Here is a 16,753-nt window from a genome sequence, read left to right on the forward strand (position 1 = left end):
CAGCCTGAGGAACAGACATGTATGTAAATGTAAAATGATATGATTGCACAGCAAATGTAAATGTTGTTAATTGTATCTGTTTTGACAACACTGTTATTAATCAGTAGTGCCAATAAAGCTCTTTGAACTTGAATAGGAATATATATATAACCATGCTTAAATCGCCTTCTGTTTTATACACCTGGTTTTAAAGTGTCCTCCATAAATTATTTCGATACAGACCAGTGATACTGATCGTTGCCAGTGAAAGCGCGCACGCCTGATGTCGAGAGACAGCACGGACTGCAGACCCTCACGACTCGGTCTCTCCCAGTGCCTGCTGGGGGTTGTAGTATCCCGCTGTCCTTGAGTGGAGCTGTTTCGGCTTGCGGCGAATTGTGAACTACAATACCCGCAAACCCATACCACCAGTTCAGTCTGACCCGGATTGTGTCCCTTACGATGTAGTTTTCTCTTTTCGCATTAAAGTGAAGTTTACGGGGGCGGGAGAGTGAAAAGGACTACAATACCCAAAGAGCCGCTTAAAAGCTTGAGGTACCCGAGGGTCTCTTCTTGTTTGAGGGGGTGTCACAGACGTAGGAGACTGGGCAGGGTTAGAGGCTCGGAGACGGGGGCTAATCCCACTGTACCAGGGGCAGAGGATAAAGCACAAATCCGGATTTGAAAGACAGAGACAGAAAGAGACAGGAAGCGAGAGACCGAAATTCCCACCACATCTGGATTCTCTCCGCACATCCCCTCCATGGCCGAATCTGCGATTCTCAGCGAAGCCCCTCTATCTCCCATTGCAATATCGGAGTGAAAAAGAAGATTTGTCGGTGTGTGCGTGTATAGACTTCACTCTCCGAGCACGGATAATTTTATTATGGAGTAGCAGCCGCAGCAATGCGATGCACACCCCTCACACTCCAATAGGGGCATTTTTTTCCCCGAGCGGGCAGCTCGCCGATACTAAACAGGAAAAAAAGACGTTCCTGGGAGTTGGGAAGAACGGGACTCATCGGGGGATCAGTGAGGTAGGGGTGCATCTGCTAGGATTTCCACTTTAAAAAACCCCCACTGTGGGCAGAGTAGGGATATCGCGGCAGGAAGCGAGGGTAGAAGGCACGAATCTGGGGACCCGCAGATTTGTCGGGGGACTGGTGCTAATTGGGGCTCTGCCACAGGTTTTGCGCACCACGGTTATGTTCTTGTGCTGGTGGTCTGCTTTTGTACAAACAAAAAGATGTGTGCGTACGTGTTGTGTGTGTGTGTGTGGGGAGGGGGGGATACCGTGTATTCATGTCTTACTCATTCCAGGATTGATCCCTGTCCATATTGCCACCCACCGAGGTGGGGATGTTTCCAGTAGACACCGGAGACGGGAACGATGGAGATGTAATAAGCTGGGGAAATGGCTTTGCAAAGCTGGTGTGTGCCTCTGTTCCTCCAAAAACACAGTCACAAGAGCCGCTAGCCCCAGAAAATAACAGCAGCTCGATATGTAAATTCGGGGGTTTCGCTCAGCTGGGTGAGCCGGGGTTAGAGTTCGGGCCACAGTGGCCCGGCACGGTGTTGGAAATAGAGGAGCAGGTTTTCATCACCGGGAGAAAAACAGGAGACGAGGCTCCTCTTCGGTAATACAGAGGGCTGATGTCTCCTTCACTCTCTTTTCTCCAGTAAAACCGTTTGGCTCGTCTATGTCCCCGATAAAACCAAGGACTGCGGAGTGATTTAAGAGCACCTGTGGCTGTAACTCTTACCAGACGGGACGTGAAGTTTTCTTGTCTCTTAAAGATTCGTGCTGACGTTTCCTGAAGGTTGCTGAATGATGCTTTGCAGCTGAGGAGACATAAGCGTTACAAACCTTATCTTTCGTTTTGTTTGTGTAACCATCACTGAACACACACAAGTCCCTACGCAGTGCATGATAAAGTGCGCTTACAGAGCTCGCTCAGGAAGAGGCAAAACTGGAGCAGCACATTGCAGAAAGGGTAATACATATGTTATATATAGGCCTGCAGTTGTGTGTACTGTATTTCTCTCACCGTTACTTAGCGAACCGGTGAAATCAGTGCATTTTGAAATTGACAACACGCTGTTCTGAATTCTCGCAAAACCGGTATTTACCCAGTACTAAATGGTTTGAGGCTCTCTTTCAGTGTTCTGTGTGGGCAGACGTGTTTTCATTATTTTGAAGCCTGCACACAAGCGCATCGTGAAGGACCTCAGGTCTTCTCAGTGCAGTGACCTGTGCCCTGGCGGGGCTGAGGTCTCAACTGCCGACGGGACACCTGTCAGGTGACAGGAAATGAGGTCACTAGGCAGCCCAGGGACTTGGCACAGGAGCAAAATAACTGTGACCTTCTGGATACAAAAGGGTAATAAAGTTACAGTTCCTTAAGAACTGCCTTTTTTACCCTCCTGCAAGACTTATAAACCCAAAGTCGATCAGTTTAAAGACCTCAGCTGTGGGAGCTCAGCCTTGTTACTTTCTAAACCAATCTGTCTACAGCAGCTGTGTTTGACTGAGAAGGTTCATACAACCTGCAGGGGCTGGATCATTACTCGACTCTTGTCTGACCAGGGCAAGAGGAATGAAGACTGACCAGTGAATGGAGCTTTGTTAAAGCTGCTTCCTGTCTCTATAACAGGCATATCGATTAAAAGAGTGGCCTATCTATTTTCTATCTATATCACTTTGTTACAGTTTTTCTGAGCACAAAGTATCCCGCGTCAGTTCTGCAGGTTCTGTCCTTGGCCTACAGCCAGTGAAAACGGTTCTGCTTGCACTGGTACCACGTCATTAATGCTGTGGTCCTCTAAATAGCCAGTTTTTGCGCTGCACCTAACCGAAACCTGATTTCACTCAGAGCGAATACTGCAGTTCGGTACTTCCTCTCTACGGTTTTCCATGGCATTTGCGCAAGAGTGTTGAAAATGATGTTTCTGTGACTCGAGGTGCTGGACAGGCCCTGCTCCAGTGAGCTCGCGAGGGGGTCTGGGATCGGCTGTGAGGGTCAGGCATCCCCACCTGCGTGGTAACCGAAACTCCCACTCCACAGCGTTTTGAGCCGGCCCAGGTCTTACCTGCTGCAGGCTCTGGTGTTTCAGTGGCCGGGGCTGTAAGCTGTTCTGGGTGTAAGTGTTAATACACAGAGGGTTTCAGGGGTGCAGTGTGCAGTGGGGCCTGTGTGAAAGCAGACGAGGGTCAGGCTGCTGTCAAAGGGGGGTCTTGCTTATGTCATGGACAGTGAGGTACAGCTGGCGAGACTGCCCCTCCCCTCCCTCCTGAGAAGCTGTGTTACATAAACCTCTGTAAGAGAAGGTATTTTTACACAGCAGTGGGTGGGCCCTGCAGAGGTACTGTACTCCAGTGAATTTGCTAAAGAACTCGTAAAAAATTGATTAATCTTGTCCTCAGAAGGGTTTTTCTCCAGACACTGTGGAGGCCGGTGCAGAAAACAGAAATGTGGAAAACGATCACACAAGCCACCCTCACCCCACAGTTTTTCAGTCTCGCGCAGTGAAGACTGACTTGTCGTGACGGTGTCACCAAAAAAGCTCTGGGCAACGTGAAAAGGCCGTTGTGATTAAATAGCACTGCGCCTAAAACAAACCGCCTGTGTTCCCATGCGCTCAGCTTCCCCAGACTGGTAAACTGCCCGCGCCGGTCAGTCTGCAGGCACGCAGTGCCCAGCGGAGAGGAAACTGTGACACTTTGCTGGCACGATACGGAGGTCTGTGCTAGCTCTGGCAGATTAGCTTTTCGTTTCGGGAGTATTTCAGCAAGGGTTTGCGTGATGAGATCTTGGCAGGAGGCGTTGACTCATTGTGGCGGACTCCCTTTCCAGCTCAAATCAAACCTTTTCAGGGTTGTTTGTGCGCCGCAAAGCCCTCCACACTGGAACTGAGCACTTCGGCCTTTTGACCTTATTTTGAGTAAACCCGCATGAGGTCGGTCTTTATGAGCCCGGATCCAGTTTTTAAAGTCAGCATTTGGCTTTTTTACTGCTCCCTCGGGGCTGTTTGTATAGGAGACTGCAGGTGTATAAAAGCCTGACTGTCCCTGTCAGCTCTCCTTGCCCTTGCCCTTGCCTCTGTCTCTGTCAGTACTCTCTGTCCCCGTCTCTGTCCTTATCCCTGTCAGCGCTATCTACCAGCAGCTGAATCTCCCTGCAACCCACGCCTGGTAACCCACTGAAGCTCAGCAGTATGAGCCTGGCCAGTGCCTGGATGGGAGACCTCCTGGGAAAAACTAAAGTTGCTGCTGGAAGAGGTGTTAGTGGGGCCAGCAGGGGGCGCTCACCCTGCAGTCTGTGTGGGTCCTAATGCCCCAGCATATTGACGGGGACACTATACTGTAAAAAAGGCGCCGTACTTCAGATGAGACATAAAACCAAGGTCCTGACTCTCTGTGGTCATTAAAAATCCCAGGTTGTTTCTTGAGAAAAGTAGGGGTGTAACCCCAGTGTCCTGGCCAAATTTCCCATTGGCCCTTACCAATCATGGCCTCCTAATAATCCCCATTTTTGAATTGGCTTCATTACTCTGCTCTCCTCCCCACTGATAGCTGATGTGTGGGGAGCGTACTGACACACTCTGGCTGCCGTCACATCATCCAGGTGGGGCTGCACACTGGAGGTGGAGGAGAGTCCCCATTACCTGTAAAGAGCTTTGAGTGGAGTGTCCAGAAAAGCACAATAGAAATGTAAGGAATTACTATTATTATATCAGTCTCTGTCGCTTTCCCTATCGGTGCTCTCTGTCCCTGTCTCTGTCCATATGTCTGTCAGCACTGTCCTTGTCTCTGTCTCTGTCCATATCCCTGTCAGTTCTTCCTGTCCCCGTCTGTGCTCTCTGTCCCTGTCTGTGCTCTCTGTCTCTATCCATGTCCCTGTCACTTCTCCTTCTCCCTGTCCCTGTCACCTCTCTGTGTCTCTGTCCTTGTCTGTGCTCCCTGTCCCTGTCACCTCTCCGTGTCTCTGTCCTTGTCTGTGCTCCCTGCCCCTGTCCCTCTCCGTGTCCCTGTCCACACGCTCTGTCCTGTCGAGCGGGGGCATCAGAAGTGAGCTCCTGCTCAAACCGTGATTCCTCGCCCTTCTGCCTCTGCTTGCCACCCAGCCGAAAGCCATCCGTGTGCAGGGCCAAGGGATCGATCTCCTCGCTGTGCCGAGGAACAGCCGCTCCTCCCCCATCAGTTCTCCTCAATGGGGGCTGATGACTGGGATGGAGATGAATGGGGTCCTGTCTGCTCAGGCGGTGCAGATACGCAGGGGACAGGGAGGGGGGCTGCGTGCAGTGGGGGATGGGGGGTGTTCCCTGCGAGCAGATTCACACACCCCCATTACCTTCTGCTGCAGGAACATCTGGCAGGCCAGCTGTGTCCTCCGTAGTGCAAGGTATGATCTGGGCATGTGTGTGTGTGTCTGTGTGCTTTCATTTGGCTGTTTTGAGTTAGTCATCGCACTCCTGTGGTTTGTTTTGCTAGTGTGTTTCTGGTGTCTGTGTGCATATCAGTGTCGGTGTGTGTGTGTGTGTTTGTGTCCGTGGTGTCTTCCATCTCACAAAGGCAGCAGGAGGGTCAGGGATATTTTCCATTTGTTTTGTGCTGAGAGGGCCTTTATCTAGATTAAAACTTCAAACGCTGTTAACAATGTCAGAGATATCCATTTTTCCCGTGCTTCAGGTAACAGAATTAAACTGTGACCTGCTCCCCTAGAATATCTTTCATCTTCATGTGAACTCGTGCCAGCAAGTGCTGAAAGTGAGTTTTAAGAGGACAAGAAGAAATTAAAGACAAGAAGAAATTCACCAGAGTCAAAGTCTTAACCCTGGTTATTAACCTCCGACAGCCTGGTTTGACAGAGCAGGAGACACATTAGTTTTGCTAAGGCTTAAGGAGCTGTAGGCAAATAAACGCTTCCTGCTTCCTGTCTATCTCTGCTGCGTGCTGCTCCGGTTGGCTCAGTGTCAGCAGTCGGAGTCAAACGCTGCCGGGGGAGGCCTGAGACTCTGTGCCACTGTGGCATCACAGGTCCCCGGATCTGACTGAGTTGGCATTTGCTTTGTGTACCGCTTTACCAGCTATGGCACATGTTCCCCTTTAATTCGGTTGGTGCAGCAGTTTCTCTCTCCTCCCGCTGATCTGTGCAGCGGTACATCAGCAAGATGGGGGTTGGACCTCAGGGTGGAAGACGTAGTCTCCCCTCCTATGTATATAGAGCTTTGGGATGAAAGGATGACTGACCATTCCAGTAAATAGTATGTTGTCCTGTGGAACCCAGACACCCCTTGAAAGCTCAGCGGCTCAGGGAGATCCCCAGTGAAACCTAGCAGACACACGAAGACAGCCAGGAGGGGGGAGTGTGTTCCCAGGGACTGCTCGGTGAGAAGTGGCCTGAGGCTGGAGCCTTTCTGGATTATATTGTCCTGTCTGAACACGCATGCTGTGCTACCAGAGGAGAAAATGTCAGATGTTCAGGAGCTCTGCCACATCCTATTGAAAAGAAGAGGAATGCAAGCTGACTGACTTTCTTTCAGCGTTCGTCACTTTTTTGTTGCTGTTCTCGTTCTTCCTCTGAGTTATGGATTGAACTCTGCGGTGTGGGCCTGCCAGAGCTGTGTCTTTAAGAGATGTAGGTGAAACGTTATATCCTGGTTGCAGTTACAATGTCTATCCAGGCAGTGGCGCTAAGTGCCACACACACATGCAGTGAAACGATTGTGGCTCAGCTTGCCAAAACAGACACCAGTGGGTATGTGGACATCATGGCTTTCAGTGGGCACCAGTGCTGTTTCTTACTGGTTGTTGTGAGGAGCACAAGCGCGCTATCCTGCACGTAAACGACAGCTCACACCAGTCCCAGCATTCCATCATCAGTGGGCCGGCAGGTCTTAGTCATGCAGCCTGGCTAATCAAAACCCCAGCAGCAGCAGGAGGGAACACGAGACCTATTGCTCATAGCTTGCCCAGAGGTTGTTCATGGCTCTCAGTCAGCAGGGGGTACTCATTACGAACCTGCCTTGTGCAGAAGCTACTTGCAGACTCAGGCGGAAGACAGGCTGTCGGCGTCCAGGGAGTAGAAGATTCTACCCCCAGAGAGCTATATGCAGTAAATCCAGAGCCGCAGAACTGCATGGTCTCGGCAGCAGCACACCATGGCCAAAACAGGCTGCAGACAGAATCCTCACAGCTCCAGCACAGCTCCTTGAGCCGAGAGCAGAACGCATACACACCTCACACAGCAGCTGGCAGAATGTAGTGGCGCTTTTGTAACATTTTAAACAGAGCAAGTGCCTCAACTATGAGACAGCAGCTTGAAAATGAGACAACAGATGGCACTTTGTAGACCAGAGGATCAGATATTCCTCTGCCACACAAAAGGATTGCCATTGGTTACACAAAACACTTCTAGAGCAGTAGGAGATATGGTAGTACCGCAGGCTGTGGTTATTCAGTCCTGTTTGAATTTGCATCTTTACTGCAGTACAGTAACGATTTAGAGAATGCGAATTAGTAAGCCAGGGTGAGCTTTGCGGAGAGTGACGGGGGCTGGCGTTCTCTCTGCCCTGCGGGTGGCAGAGGGGAGCAGGGGGGGAGGCGTGGTGCTCTGCTGGGCTGCCGACGTGCTAATTGCTGTGTTAATTCCAGCTGTGCCCGGACGGCGGGCGAGGCGGTTGGCTGCTCGTCGGGTTTCCCAGCTCAGGCAGCAGATGACTCAGATTCTCCGGAGACAGAGAGTAGCCGCTCGGCCAGGCTGGTCGGATTAAATGCTTCCAGAAGTAATAAACCATTTTTTTTGTGTTGCCTATTTTGATATCTAAATACCAAAAAATGGGAAAAATGTAAGTAGTCTGTCCAATCTATTTCATATCTTTTCTTCCAACTCAGGGTTGAAGGGGAGCCAGAGCCTATTCTGGAAAGCAACAGGCGCAAGGCAGGGTACACCCTGGACTGGGTGTCAGTCCATCGCAGGGCACACACAGACACACACACCCACCTAAGGCCAATTAACCCACCAGTATGTTTTTGGACTGTGGGAAGAAACCAGAGCACCTGGAGGAAACCTACGCAAACACATGGAGAACATGCAAACTCCACACAGACAGCACCCCAGGTCCAGTATTGAACCCAGGGCCCCAGCACTGCAAGACAGCAATGCTAACCATAAACACCAACATGCAGCCCATATGCAAATGATCAATTACTTTAATTGCATACTTGAGATATTTCTTCATACTGTATGCATTACTTTTGCATAATTAATTATGTTGGGGTGTGTCCTTAGTTGGGATGTAGTTTAACACCAATGCTACAAAGAAAAAAAGTCAACATTTTTTAATGTCAGATAAAAAGAATTAGCATAAATTTCAATAAAGAAGTACCGATATAGCAAACTCTCTTTCATTTTGAAATCTGAAAATAATTTGTTCCTGTGCGTAAAGTAAATGACCTTTAATGCGCCAAGCTTAAAAATGGAATCCATTAAAGGATTCAATCAGATCAATCAGATTAATCCACATCCTGCTTCTCTATTGAAAACCACTTACTGTTATTAGATTGCCCTAGGAGCTTCCTGCTCGAAGGCTGTGCTTGCCATGCCTGGCTGTGTCTCTCATAATCCCACAGCAGAGAGGAGCGCTGCTGCGTTTCCCTGGAAACAGAGACCCCTTCTCTCCTCAGCAGCAGCTCCCTGCAGGCTCTTCAGCCGCCCGAACAGAGCTGCGGTAGTCCAGACACCGGGGTCAGTGTGAGTCACACACTGTACCTGACGGGGCAGTCCGGACACTGGGGTCAGTGTGAGTCACACACTGTACCTGACAGGGCAGTCTGGACACTGGGGTCCGGACACTGGGGTCAGTGTGAGTCACACACTGTACCTGACGGGGCAGTCCGGACACTGGGGTCAGTGTGAGTCACGCACTGTACCTGACGGGGCAGTCCGGACACTGGGGTCAGTGTGAGTCACACACCGTACCTGACAGGACAGTCCGGACACTGGGGTCAGTGTGAGTCACACACTGTTCCTGACGGGGCAGTCCGGACACTGGGGTCAGTGTGAGTCACACACTGTACCTGACGGGGCAGTCCGGACACTGGGGTCAGTGTGAGTCACGCACTGTACCTGACGGGGCAGTCTGGACACTGGGGTCAGTGTGAGTCACGCACTGTTCCTGACGGGGCAGTCCGGACACTGGGGTCAGTGTGAGTCACACACTGTACCTGACGGGGCAGTCCGGACACTGGGGTCAGTGTGAGTCACGCACTGTACCTGACGGGGCAGTCCGGACACTGGGGTCAGTGTGAGTCATACACTGTACCTGACGGGGCAGTCCGGACACTGGGGTCAGTGTGAGTCACACACTGTTCCTGACGGGGCAGTCCGGACACTGGGGTCAGTGTGAGTCACACACTGTACCTGACAGGACAGTCCGGACACTGGGGTCAGTGTGAGTCACACACTGTTCCTGACGGGGCAGTCCGGACACTGAGATTAGTGTGACAAGAGGTCTCTCCTGAGGCAGCTTCCAGCTAGATCAGCTTCTTCAGGAGCCTTTCTGATAAGTGGTCACCTCTCACCACCAGCCACTCCGCGGCTCTCGGTCTGCTGGCTCTGCTGGGGACAGTGGCTGAGTGTCCGTTTCCTCCTCACTAATTCCACCTTCCATCACTTTTGAGTGCAGGCGATTTGACAGTGTTAAAAAAAGATGACTGTAAAAAACACCCAGCCTTCTGATTGCACAGAATGGGAAAGTAAGTGAGCACCAGCAGCACACCCACACATGTGATCAGTCACAGCCACAGTCGCTGCCTCTCTGGTGGGGCCTGTGCAGCAGCATCACAGCGCTGCTATCTCATGCACAGGGCTGGCTCTGTTACGCTTCACTTTTGTCACCTTTGTCTTTCATCCCTCCAGTCCCTCTGCCTGTGATTTTGTGCAAGAAAGGAACCCGCTGCTTTTAACAGAGGCTTTCCTTCTTAAAGATGCCTTGGGGCATTTCCAACAGACTTCGCTAACTCATTTGCAAGCTCCCTGCCTTTCCCTGGTCTACCAAGTGTCAGCATTTGATATTTGTTCAGTAAAAAACCTTTGCAAAATTAGGCCCAGCCAGTGTGTTCCTGCCCTCCAGCCCAGGTGTGCACGGACTGCCTGCAGAGTGTTGGAAAACACTCTGCCTTTGTCTTTGACAACAACTTCCTGCAGGCAAAACCAAATCAGGCTCTCAGCGCACAGCAGACTTCAGTTGCTGAGTAGCAGAGACCTGTTGACTGACCTGATTTGAGTAAATATGCTTAGATAAGCACTGTTTAATATATGAAATATGTACTTTTCGGATTCATTTGTGCTGTTTGAACTAGAGCCTGTTACGAAGCGTCTTTCAGGACCCTATGCAGACGACACAATCCGGAAGGCAGTGAACACACACGGGGGGAGACGAGGAACTGGGCTGGTAGAGGGAGCGGGGGTGGGGCGTGGCGAAGGGGCTCCGGGGGGCGTGGTCCAGGCGAACAGTCCAAAGGGGAGTCCAGTGCAGGCGAAGGTCCAGAGCCGGGTGATAAATCCAAGACGAACAAAACAAAGTTAAAAGCCGAAGCAGAATCCGGCGAGGGGTTGTAGACAGACATGACAAAGTTAAAAACCGGAGCGGGATCTGGTGAAGGGTCAGGGGGAAGAAAGTGGGAACAGAACCAGGCGCTCCAGGTCCCGGGCTCGGCTGGCTCAGGACACCTAGGAGGCGAATGCCACCCGAGCCGTGGACGTAGAGCGACTCGGTGGTAGGCGGGCCTCCCGGCGTCCGTGTTCCAATGCCAAGCCCGGAACAGAGTGAGCGTCTGGCTTTTGTAGGGAGGCTGGAACAGGTGGCAGGTGCACAAAATCGACTAAAAAGCGAACGAGCCAGAGGGGGAGGGACTACAATCGTGACAGAGCCTGCTGCAGGTGAAGTCTGAAAAGCCTCCAGTGCCGTGCAGTGAGGTCCTGAATTGACTGGCTGGTCTTGCGGCTCAGGGTGAATGTGACTGTTCCACTGTTCCTGTTAACCTCTCTTCTCCCTCTGTCTGACAGCCTGGGTCGTGTTCCTGAGCGCCGGCTGCTGTGAAAGAAGCAGGGTTGGAATCTGTCCCGGGATACAGGGAAGAGGTGGAAGAGACAGACTCTGTCCCAGATACAGGGAAGAGGTGGAAGAGACAGACTCTGTCCCGGATACAGTAAGAGTCTCACTTGGCGCGAGGCCAGCCAGCTTGCAGAGGTACAACAGGAAAGACCGGGCATGCAAGAAGACGTGCAAGAGAGTATCTGATCTCATTCCTCACTCCCCACTGCCTCGCGCTTACCTCCTCTACTTTCATTTAACGCCCACCGGCTGGTTTCACAGCACACAGCCGGCACTCCCTCGGCTCCTCGTGCTGTGGGACTGCTGCTCTTTCCCCCTGGGCTGTCCCAGGGGCACCGGCGCTGACCTCTGCCCTGGCCAGGACACTGCCTGTCAGAGGAACACAAGGTCTGTGGCCAGAGTCATTGAGACTAATCGGCTTATTGGAACTTTTTGCCTTCTTTTACATTCATCAAGCATTTTGGACATGCATATCATCTTTTACTTCAGTTTCATGCGCTGGTGATTGTTGTGTGTTCTCTGTAAACAAAGACTGAAAAGCACCTGTATGGTTCCATCGTGACTCTTCTTATGACTGTGAGCGTTGCCCTTTTCAACTCTAAAGCAAACACAGAGGACAGAGATCGACCAAACACAAAAGACGCCCCGTGCTTTCCTCTTCCTTTCGAATGACGTTTGTCTCGGAAGTGCAGCCTCCTGTCTGTCCAAGCTGGACAGCTGGCGTTGGCCGGGGTCTCTGATGGAGAGGAGCATTCTGAGTGTCTGACGCCCTGCCTGCCCCCACCCTCCGCCAGCTGCCGAGACGTGGCCAGGAGACACCGGACTAGGACAAGAGCCAAACGGAGATGAGGATGGAGTCCGAACAGACGCAGGCCTGCAGATCCTGTAGAGACCGTCACTCTGTAACCACGAGGGGGTTGCTGTGCAAGTGTCCTGCTGCCTGGCTTGGCTCTGCTGCCATCCTCCTGTGAAGCGATGGATGACAACTAATACAGGGCGACGACAGAAACCCAGGGTACGAGGAGGAGGGGCAGGGTGGACTACAGACTGCGACATGGAGCCAATGACTTTCCACTGCTGGTCCTGAGCCGGCTCCCACCTGTCAGGGGCGCTCTCCTGTTCAAAGCGGGGGTTTACTCGGGTTAACTCGCGGTGGTTCCGCCCTGCCAGGACCCGCCCAAGCCCTCGTGCCAACTGTTTGTGCAGCCGTTGTGCAAAAACAAAAGTAGAGTGCCGAGCTACAGATCGGTGCGCCTCATTGAGCCAGAGCGCTCTGCTCAGCCGGACTGCAGCTCAGCCACAGCACGTCGGCAGTCAGGAGGTTTAAAGCAAGGCAGGATCACAACAGAGGGATGAGAGCCCATTAGTGCCATTGCGGTTCAAGTTTTCAGTCAGTTTTGCTCTTTGTGCTGCAGGAGGGAACAGCGCTTTGGGGAAGGTGGCAGGAGCCGGTGAATGGGATTGGGGCAACCAGTCAGTGTCAGAGCCCTGCTCTAGAGGCTGGGGTACGGGGGGGGGCAAAGGTCGTCAGGTAAGCAGGGCCAGGAGGCCGGGAGACCTGAGGCCGTGGTGGGGGGCGGGGGGGGAGCGTGCGGGCCGGGGGGCAGCAGCCATGCGGTGCTCTCTGCGCACGTGGGCCCTGCTGGGCTCGCTGGCGCTGCTGTTCCTCACCTCGCTGCTCTTCTCCCTCTCGCTGCGGGGGGGCGCCAGCCTGCCCTACCTGGACCCCCCCGGCTGGGAGGACACCCACCGGGTCAAGCTGGTCCCCAGCTACACGGGCAGCCATCGCCTGGGCAACGCAGGAGGCACCGTGCCAAGAACGTGCGCCTGCCGCAGCTGTGTGGGCGACCCGGGGGTGTCGGAGTGGTTCGACGAGAGCTTTGACCCCGACATCTCGCCTGTGTGGACACGCGAGAACATGCAGCTGCCGCCCGATGTCTACTACTGGTGGGTGGTGAGTGTACCCTGCTCTTCTCCTCCCCTCCTCTTCCTCAGAACTGGTGATGTGAGCAGGCCTGTTTCCTGAATCGCTTTGTGTAGCTGGCATGAGAGAGGCTGCTTCTCTCCCTCTGTCCTTTAGCGCAGAAGCTGTGAGGCAGTGCGTGCTTCTCGCAGACGACATGGGCTGTGTGGGAGGCAGATCTTTAATTTTCCCTTCCCTCTTCCTCTGTTAGCTTATTGTTAGAATCTCTGGGGAAACTGACGAGTGGAGCTTTTCCTCTGTCTTTTTGCTGGAGCAGAGAAGAGAGGGTGGAGGGGGAGGGGAGATCTGACACACGAGCTCTGTTATTGCCGTTATTCAGTACAGCCCCCCCCCGAGCAGGGAGGTCTGAGGCTAGGCAGTGACCTTTCGGACGTCTCCCGTTCAGCTCATAAGGAAGGGGTCACTCCTCAGAGCTGCTCCCATTTCATGAGGGCTCGCGAGACCCCTGGCAGGGAGGCAGTCACTGGGGGAGGTTGCCTGGCTCTCCCAGGAACACGGGGATGGCAATACCACAGTGGCGTGCCGCTCTGTTTCCCAGCTGTCTCTGCGAAGGAAGCAGAGCGCCTGTCCTGTGCAGTTCTGACTTTCCCCCGCAGTGTGTTGGATGGGAAGCACATAACACGTCTGCGGTACTGCAAGAAAAGGCAGGAAGTCCTTTACAGACGGTAACTCAAGGCATTGCGCTGCCTGCCGGACAGCCCTGTGCCCAGCGGACCCTGCCCGGCCTCTCACGTCTCTCCCCCTGCTCCCTCCCCAGATGCTCCAGCCCCAGTTCAAGCCCCACAACGTGCAGCAGGTCCTGGCGCGGCTGTTCCAGGTCATCCCGGGGCAGAGCCCCTACGGCTCGTGGGACCCGTCCCGCTGCCAGCGCTGCGCCGTGGTGGGCAACTCGGGCAACCTGCGGGGCGCCGGCTACGGCAGGCTGATCGACGGGCACAACTTCATCATGAGGTGAGCTGTGGGGAGCAGCCCGGTGGAAGAGCCGTCTAAGGGCCCAAAGCCTTTTCACAAACAGCTTTCGTTTTCTAGCGTGTTACATCACTGATTTTTTAAATACCACAGTGAAGCCTCAAGTTGCACGCCCCCCAGATATCCAGCCTGGGCTCAGAAACTCTCTCTCAGGCTCTCTGGAGATGGTGCAAACACACACTGCCTGTGCTGTGTTCTGGGAGCAGGGATCTGTGCTGTCAAGGAGATCGGCGTCTGCGTGGGAGCAGGGAACTGGCAGCCCCACGGAGCGCTGTGTAGGCTGATGATCTGTGCGCATGTCCGTGTTCCTGCCCCGCTCTCCGCAGGATTAACCTGGCGCCCACGCTGGGCTACGAGGAGGACGCGGGCAGCCGCACCACGCACCACTTCATGTACCCCGAGAGCGCCAAGAACCTGCCCACCAACGTCAGCTTCGTCTTGGTGCCCTTCAAGACCCTGGACCTGCTGTGGATCACCAGCGCCCTCTCTACCGGCCAGATCCGCTTGTGAGTGACTCTTGTACTGAACACACACCCTGCGGCCGAGAGTCATTCCACTGTTTCCTCAGGCCTGTCAATCATCAGACAGCTCCAGGGAGAGAAGCCTCCAGTTAACTAAACAACAGGCAGGGCTCTTGAGTGGCTTGTCTCAGGACAAACACCATTATACTTGCACACAGAGCATGTTGATGTTCTGCAACTGATATCCAACAAGAATCAGACATTTTGTGACCTGATTAAAGTCCATATCAACATATTTAATCCACATCCAGCTGAAGAGCACAGAGCTCAACAGGCTCTGCGGGTCCAAAGGTTACCGTTCTTTAGAGTTCTTTTCCTCTGTCACTCCATCTGAGCTTTGTGTACCTTTATCCCACAATCTTTTGCACAATTAAAGGGGCAGGGCTTCCACCTAACTAACTGTGCATCAACAATCTAAAAAACAGTTCAAGAATTTCTGATTGGCCTCGAGAAAATGCCTCTGTGGTTGCTAATACAGGACAGACAAGATAAACTGGTTTGCTTGCGTAGGCTAACAGTGCACTCTCTCTCCTTCTGCAGCACTTATGCCCCTGTGAAACAGTTCCTGCGTGTGGACAAAGACAAGGTAACCCTGCCACCCTGAGCACTCCTTGGACATATCTTAGGAGGTGATAATTAAGACAAACTAAACTAAATTTAGTAAAAAAGGAACTAAAAAAAACATCCGTTGCACCTTTTGTCTCCAGGTACAGATCTACAACCCAGCCTTCTTCAAGTACATTCATGACCGATGGACTCAGCACCATGGCCGCTATCCCTCCACCGGCATGCTGGTGCTATTCTTCGCGTTGCACGTTTGTGACGAGGTGAAACCAAAAACCTACACATTTCCCCTGCTCCACCCCTCTCTGACCCCGCCCACTTTTGCCTGACCCCCCCCCCCCCATGTGACCCAACCCGTAGTCAGACCCCGCCCCCTTCTGTAGCGATCCCCTGTCAGGCTCCACCCCCTCTGGCCCAGCCCCTTATCAGACTCTACCCCTCTCTGACCCGACCACCGTTATCAGACGACACACCGAAGTCCCCGCGCTTTCTCCTGACCCTGTCCTGTCATCTCTCCAGGTGAATGTTTTCGGTTTCGGCGCAGACAGCCGGGGGAACTGGCACCACTACTGGGAGCAGAACCGGTACGCTGGTGAGTTCCGCAAGACAGGGGTCCACGACGCCGACTATGAAGCCCAGATCATCAGCTCCCTGGCCAAAGCTGGAAAGATCACCGTCTTTCCTGGGAAGTGAGTGGAGAGGAGCGGATTTAGACGTGGAAGAGCGAGAAGCAGAAGATAGTCTGCCTTCCATGGGGACAGAGCTCCCCATCCAGGATTCTATGTTCAGCTTGCTCATAGTCTCACACACAGACTTGTCCTCCCAGGCGTATACACGGCAGTGCTCAGGTTTGCTGAGGTACCTCTGCCCTCTACGCTGGGTTCAGATGTAACATTGGCTTGATGGTGCGTGAAGTTCGGCCCACTGGTAGCAGGGTTCCCTCTCCTGCTTTGCATGACTGTGCCCCTGGCAGAAAGCTCACCAAGCATGATCAGGATTCGTCCTCCCGTCTCACTGACACAGCTGATGCCCGGACATGGCCCAGTGTGGGGACTGGAGCGTCAGGCCTTGAACATCACAGACTCTCACTCCAGGAGAGACGGGAAAGAGGAGGGTAGGTGAAACAGCCTCTCTTCTTCCTGCCAGGACGGACAGCCCTGCCTATGGGACTTGGGAAGCAGTCAAGTGCCTCTGGATGTGCTCATACTCTGTGGTCTGGACGGACACTGCGCCTCCTCCAGGTCTGGCACATGAGTAGCAATACAGCGTGCCAGGTGCATTTCTCCAGTACTGCACATCTCCAGTACTTACTGGGCACATACACTAGGGAGAACTACGGTCCAGCCAATTTGCTCTTTTAAAGTAGGAGTTATGTTCTTTTATCAGGTTTGAAGCGTTTCAATTTCAAGCTTTTACAGAGCTGCATTTTTCATATCGGTACTATTGCTCTATTTCTGTTTTCGTTTTATTTTCATTTAAACCCATTTCAGGCTGAAACGCCAACACTGGGCCTACCTGTGCAAGGCCATGAGCTGTGAGTCCTCTCTTTATCCAGGGGACAGAGGCTGTCTGTAGAGATCGCAGATGTCTGCTGCTGCCGACGACTCCACACTGAGAA

The 16,753-nt window shown here is 52.9% G+C and overlaps 1 protein-coding gene across 1 annotated transcript; it reads left to right on the forward strand.

Annotated features, from left to right (window-relative positions):
* The first annotated feature begins 624 nt into the window (after positions 1-624).
* On the forward strand, positions 625-15,909 carry st3gal2 (ST3 beta-galactoside alpha-2,3-sialyltransferase 2). Its single transcript, XM_088938514.1, has 7 exons — positions 625-1,016; positions 11,049-13,051; positions 13,839-14,032; positions 14,377-14,556; positions 15,112-15,157; positions 15,279-15,398; positions 15,655-15,909. Exons 2-7 carry the CDS (start codon positions 12,710-12,712, stop codon positions 15,826-15,828), a joined length of 1,056 nt encoding a protein of 351 aa, XP_088794640.1. The 5' UTR covers positions 625-1,016; positions 11,049-12,709; the 3' UTR covers positions 15,829-15,909.
* The last annotated feature ends 844 nt before the right edge of the window (positions 15,910-16,753 follow it).

This window comes from Atractosteus spatula, chromosome 21 (assembly GCF_055471065.1).
Source record: "Atractosteus spatula isolate fAtrSpa1 chromosome 21, fAtrSpa1.hap1, whole genome shotgun sequence".
Lineage (NCBI taxonomy): Eukaryota > Metazoa > Chordata > Actinopteri > Semionotiformes > Lepisosteidae > Atractosteus > Atractosteus spatula.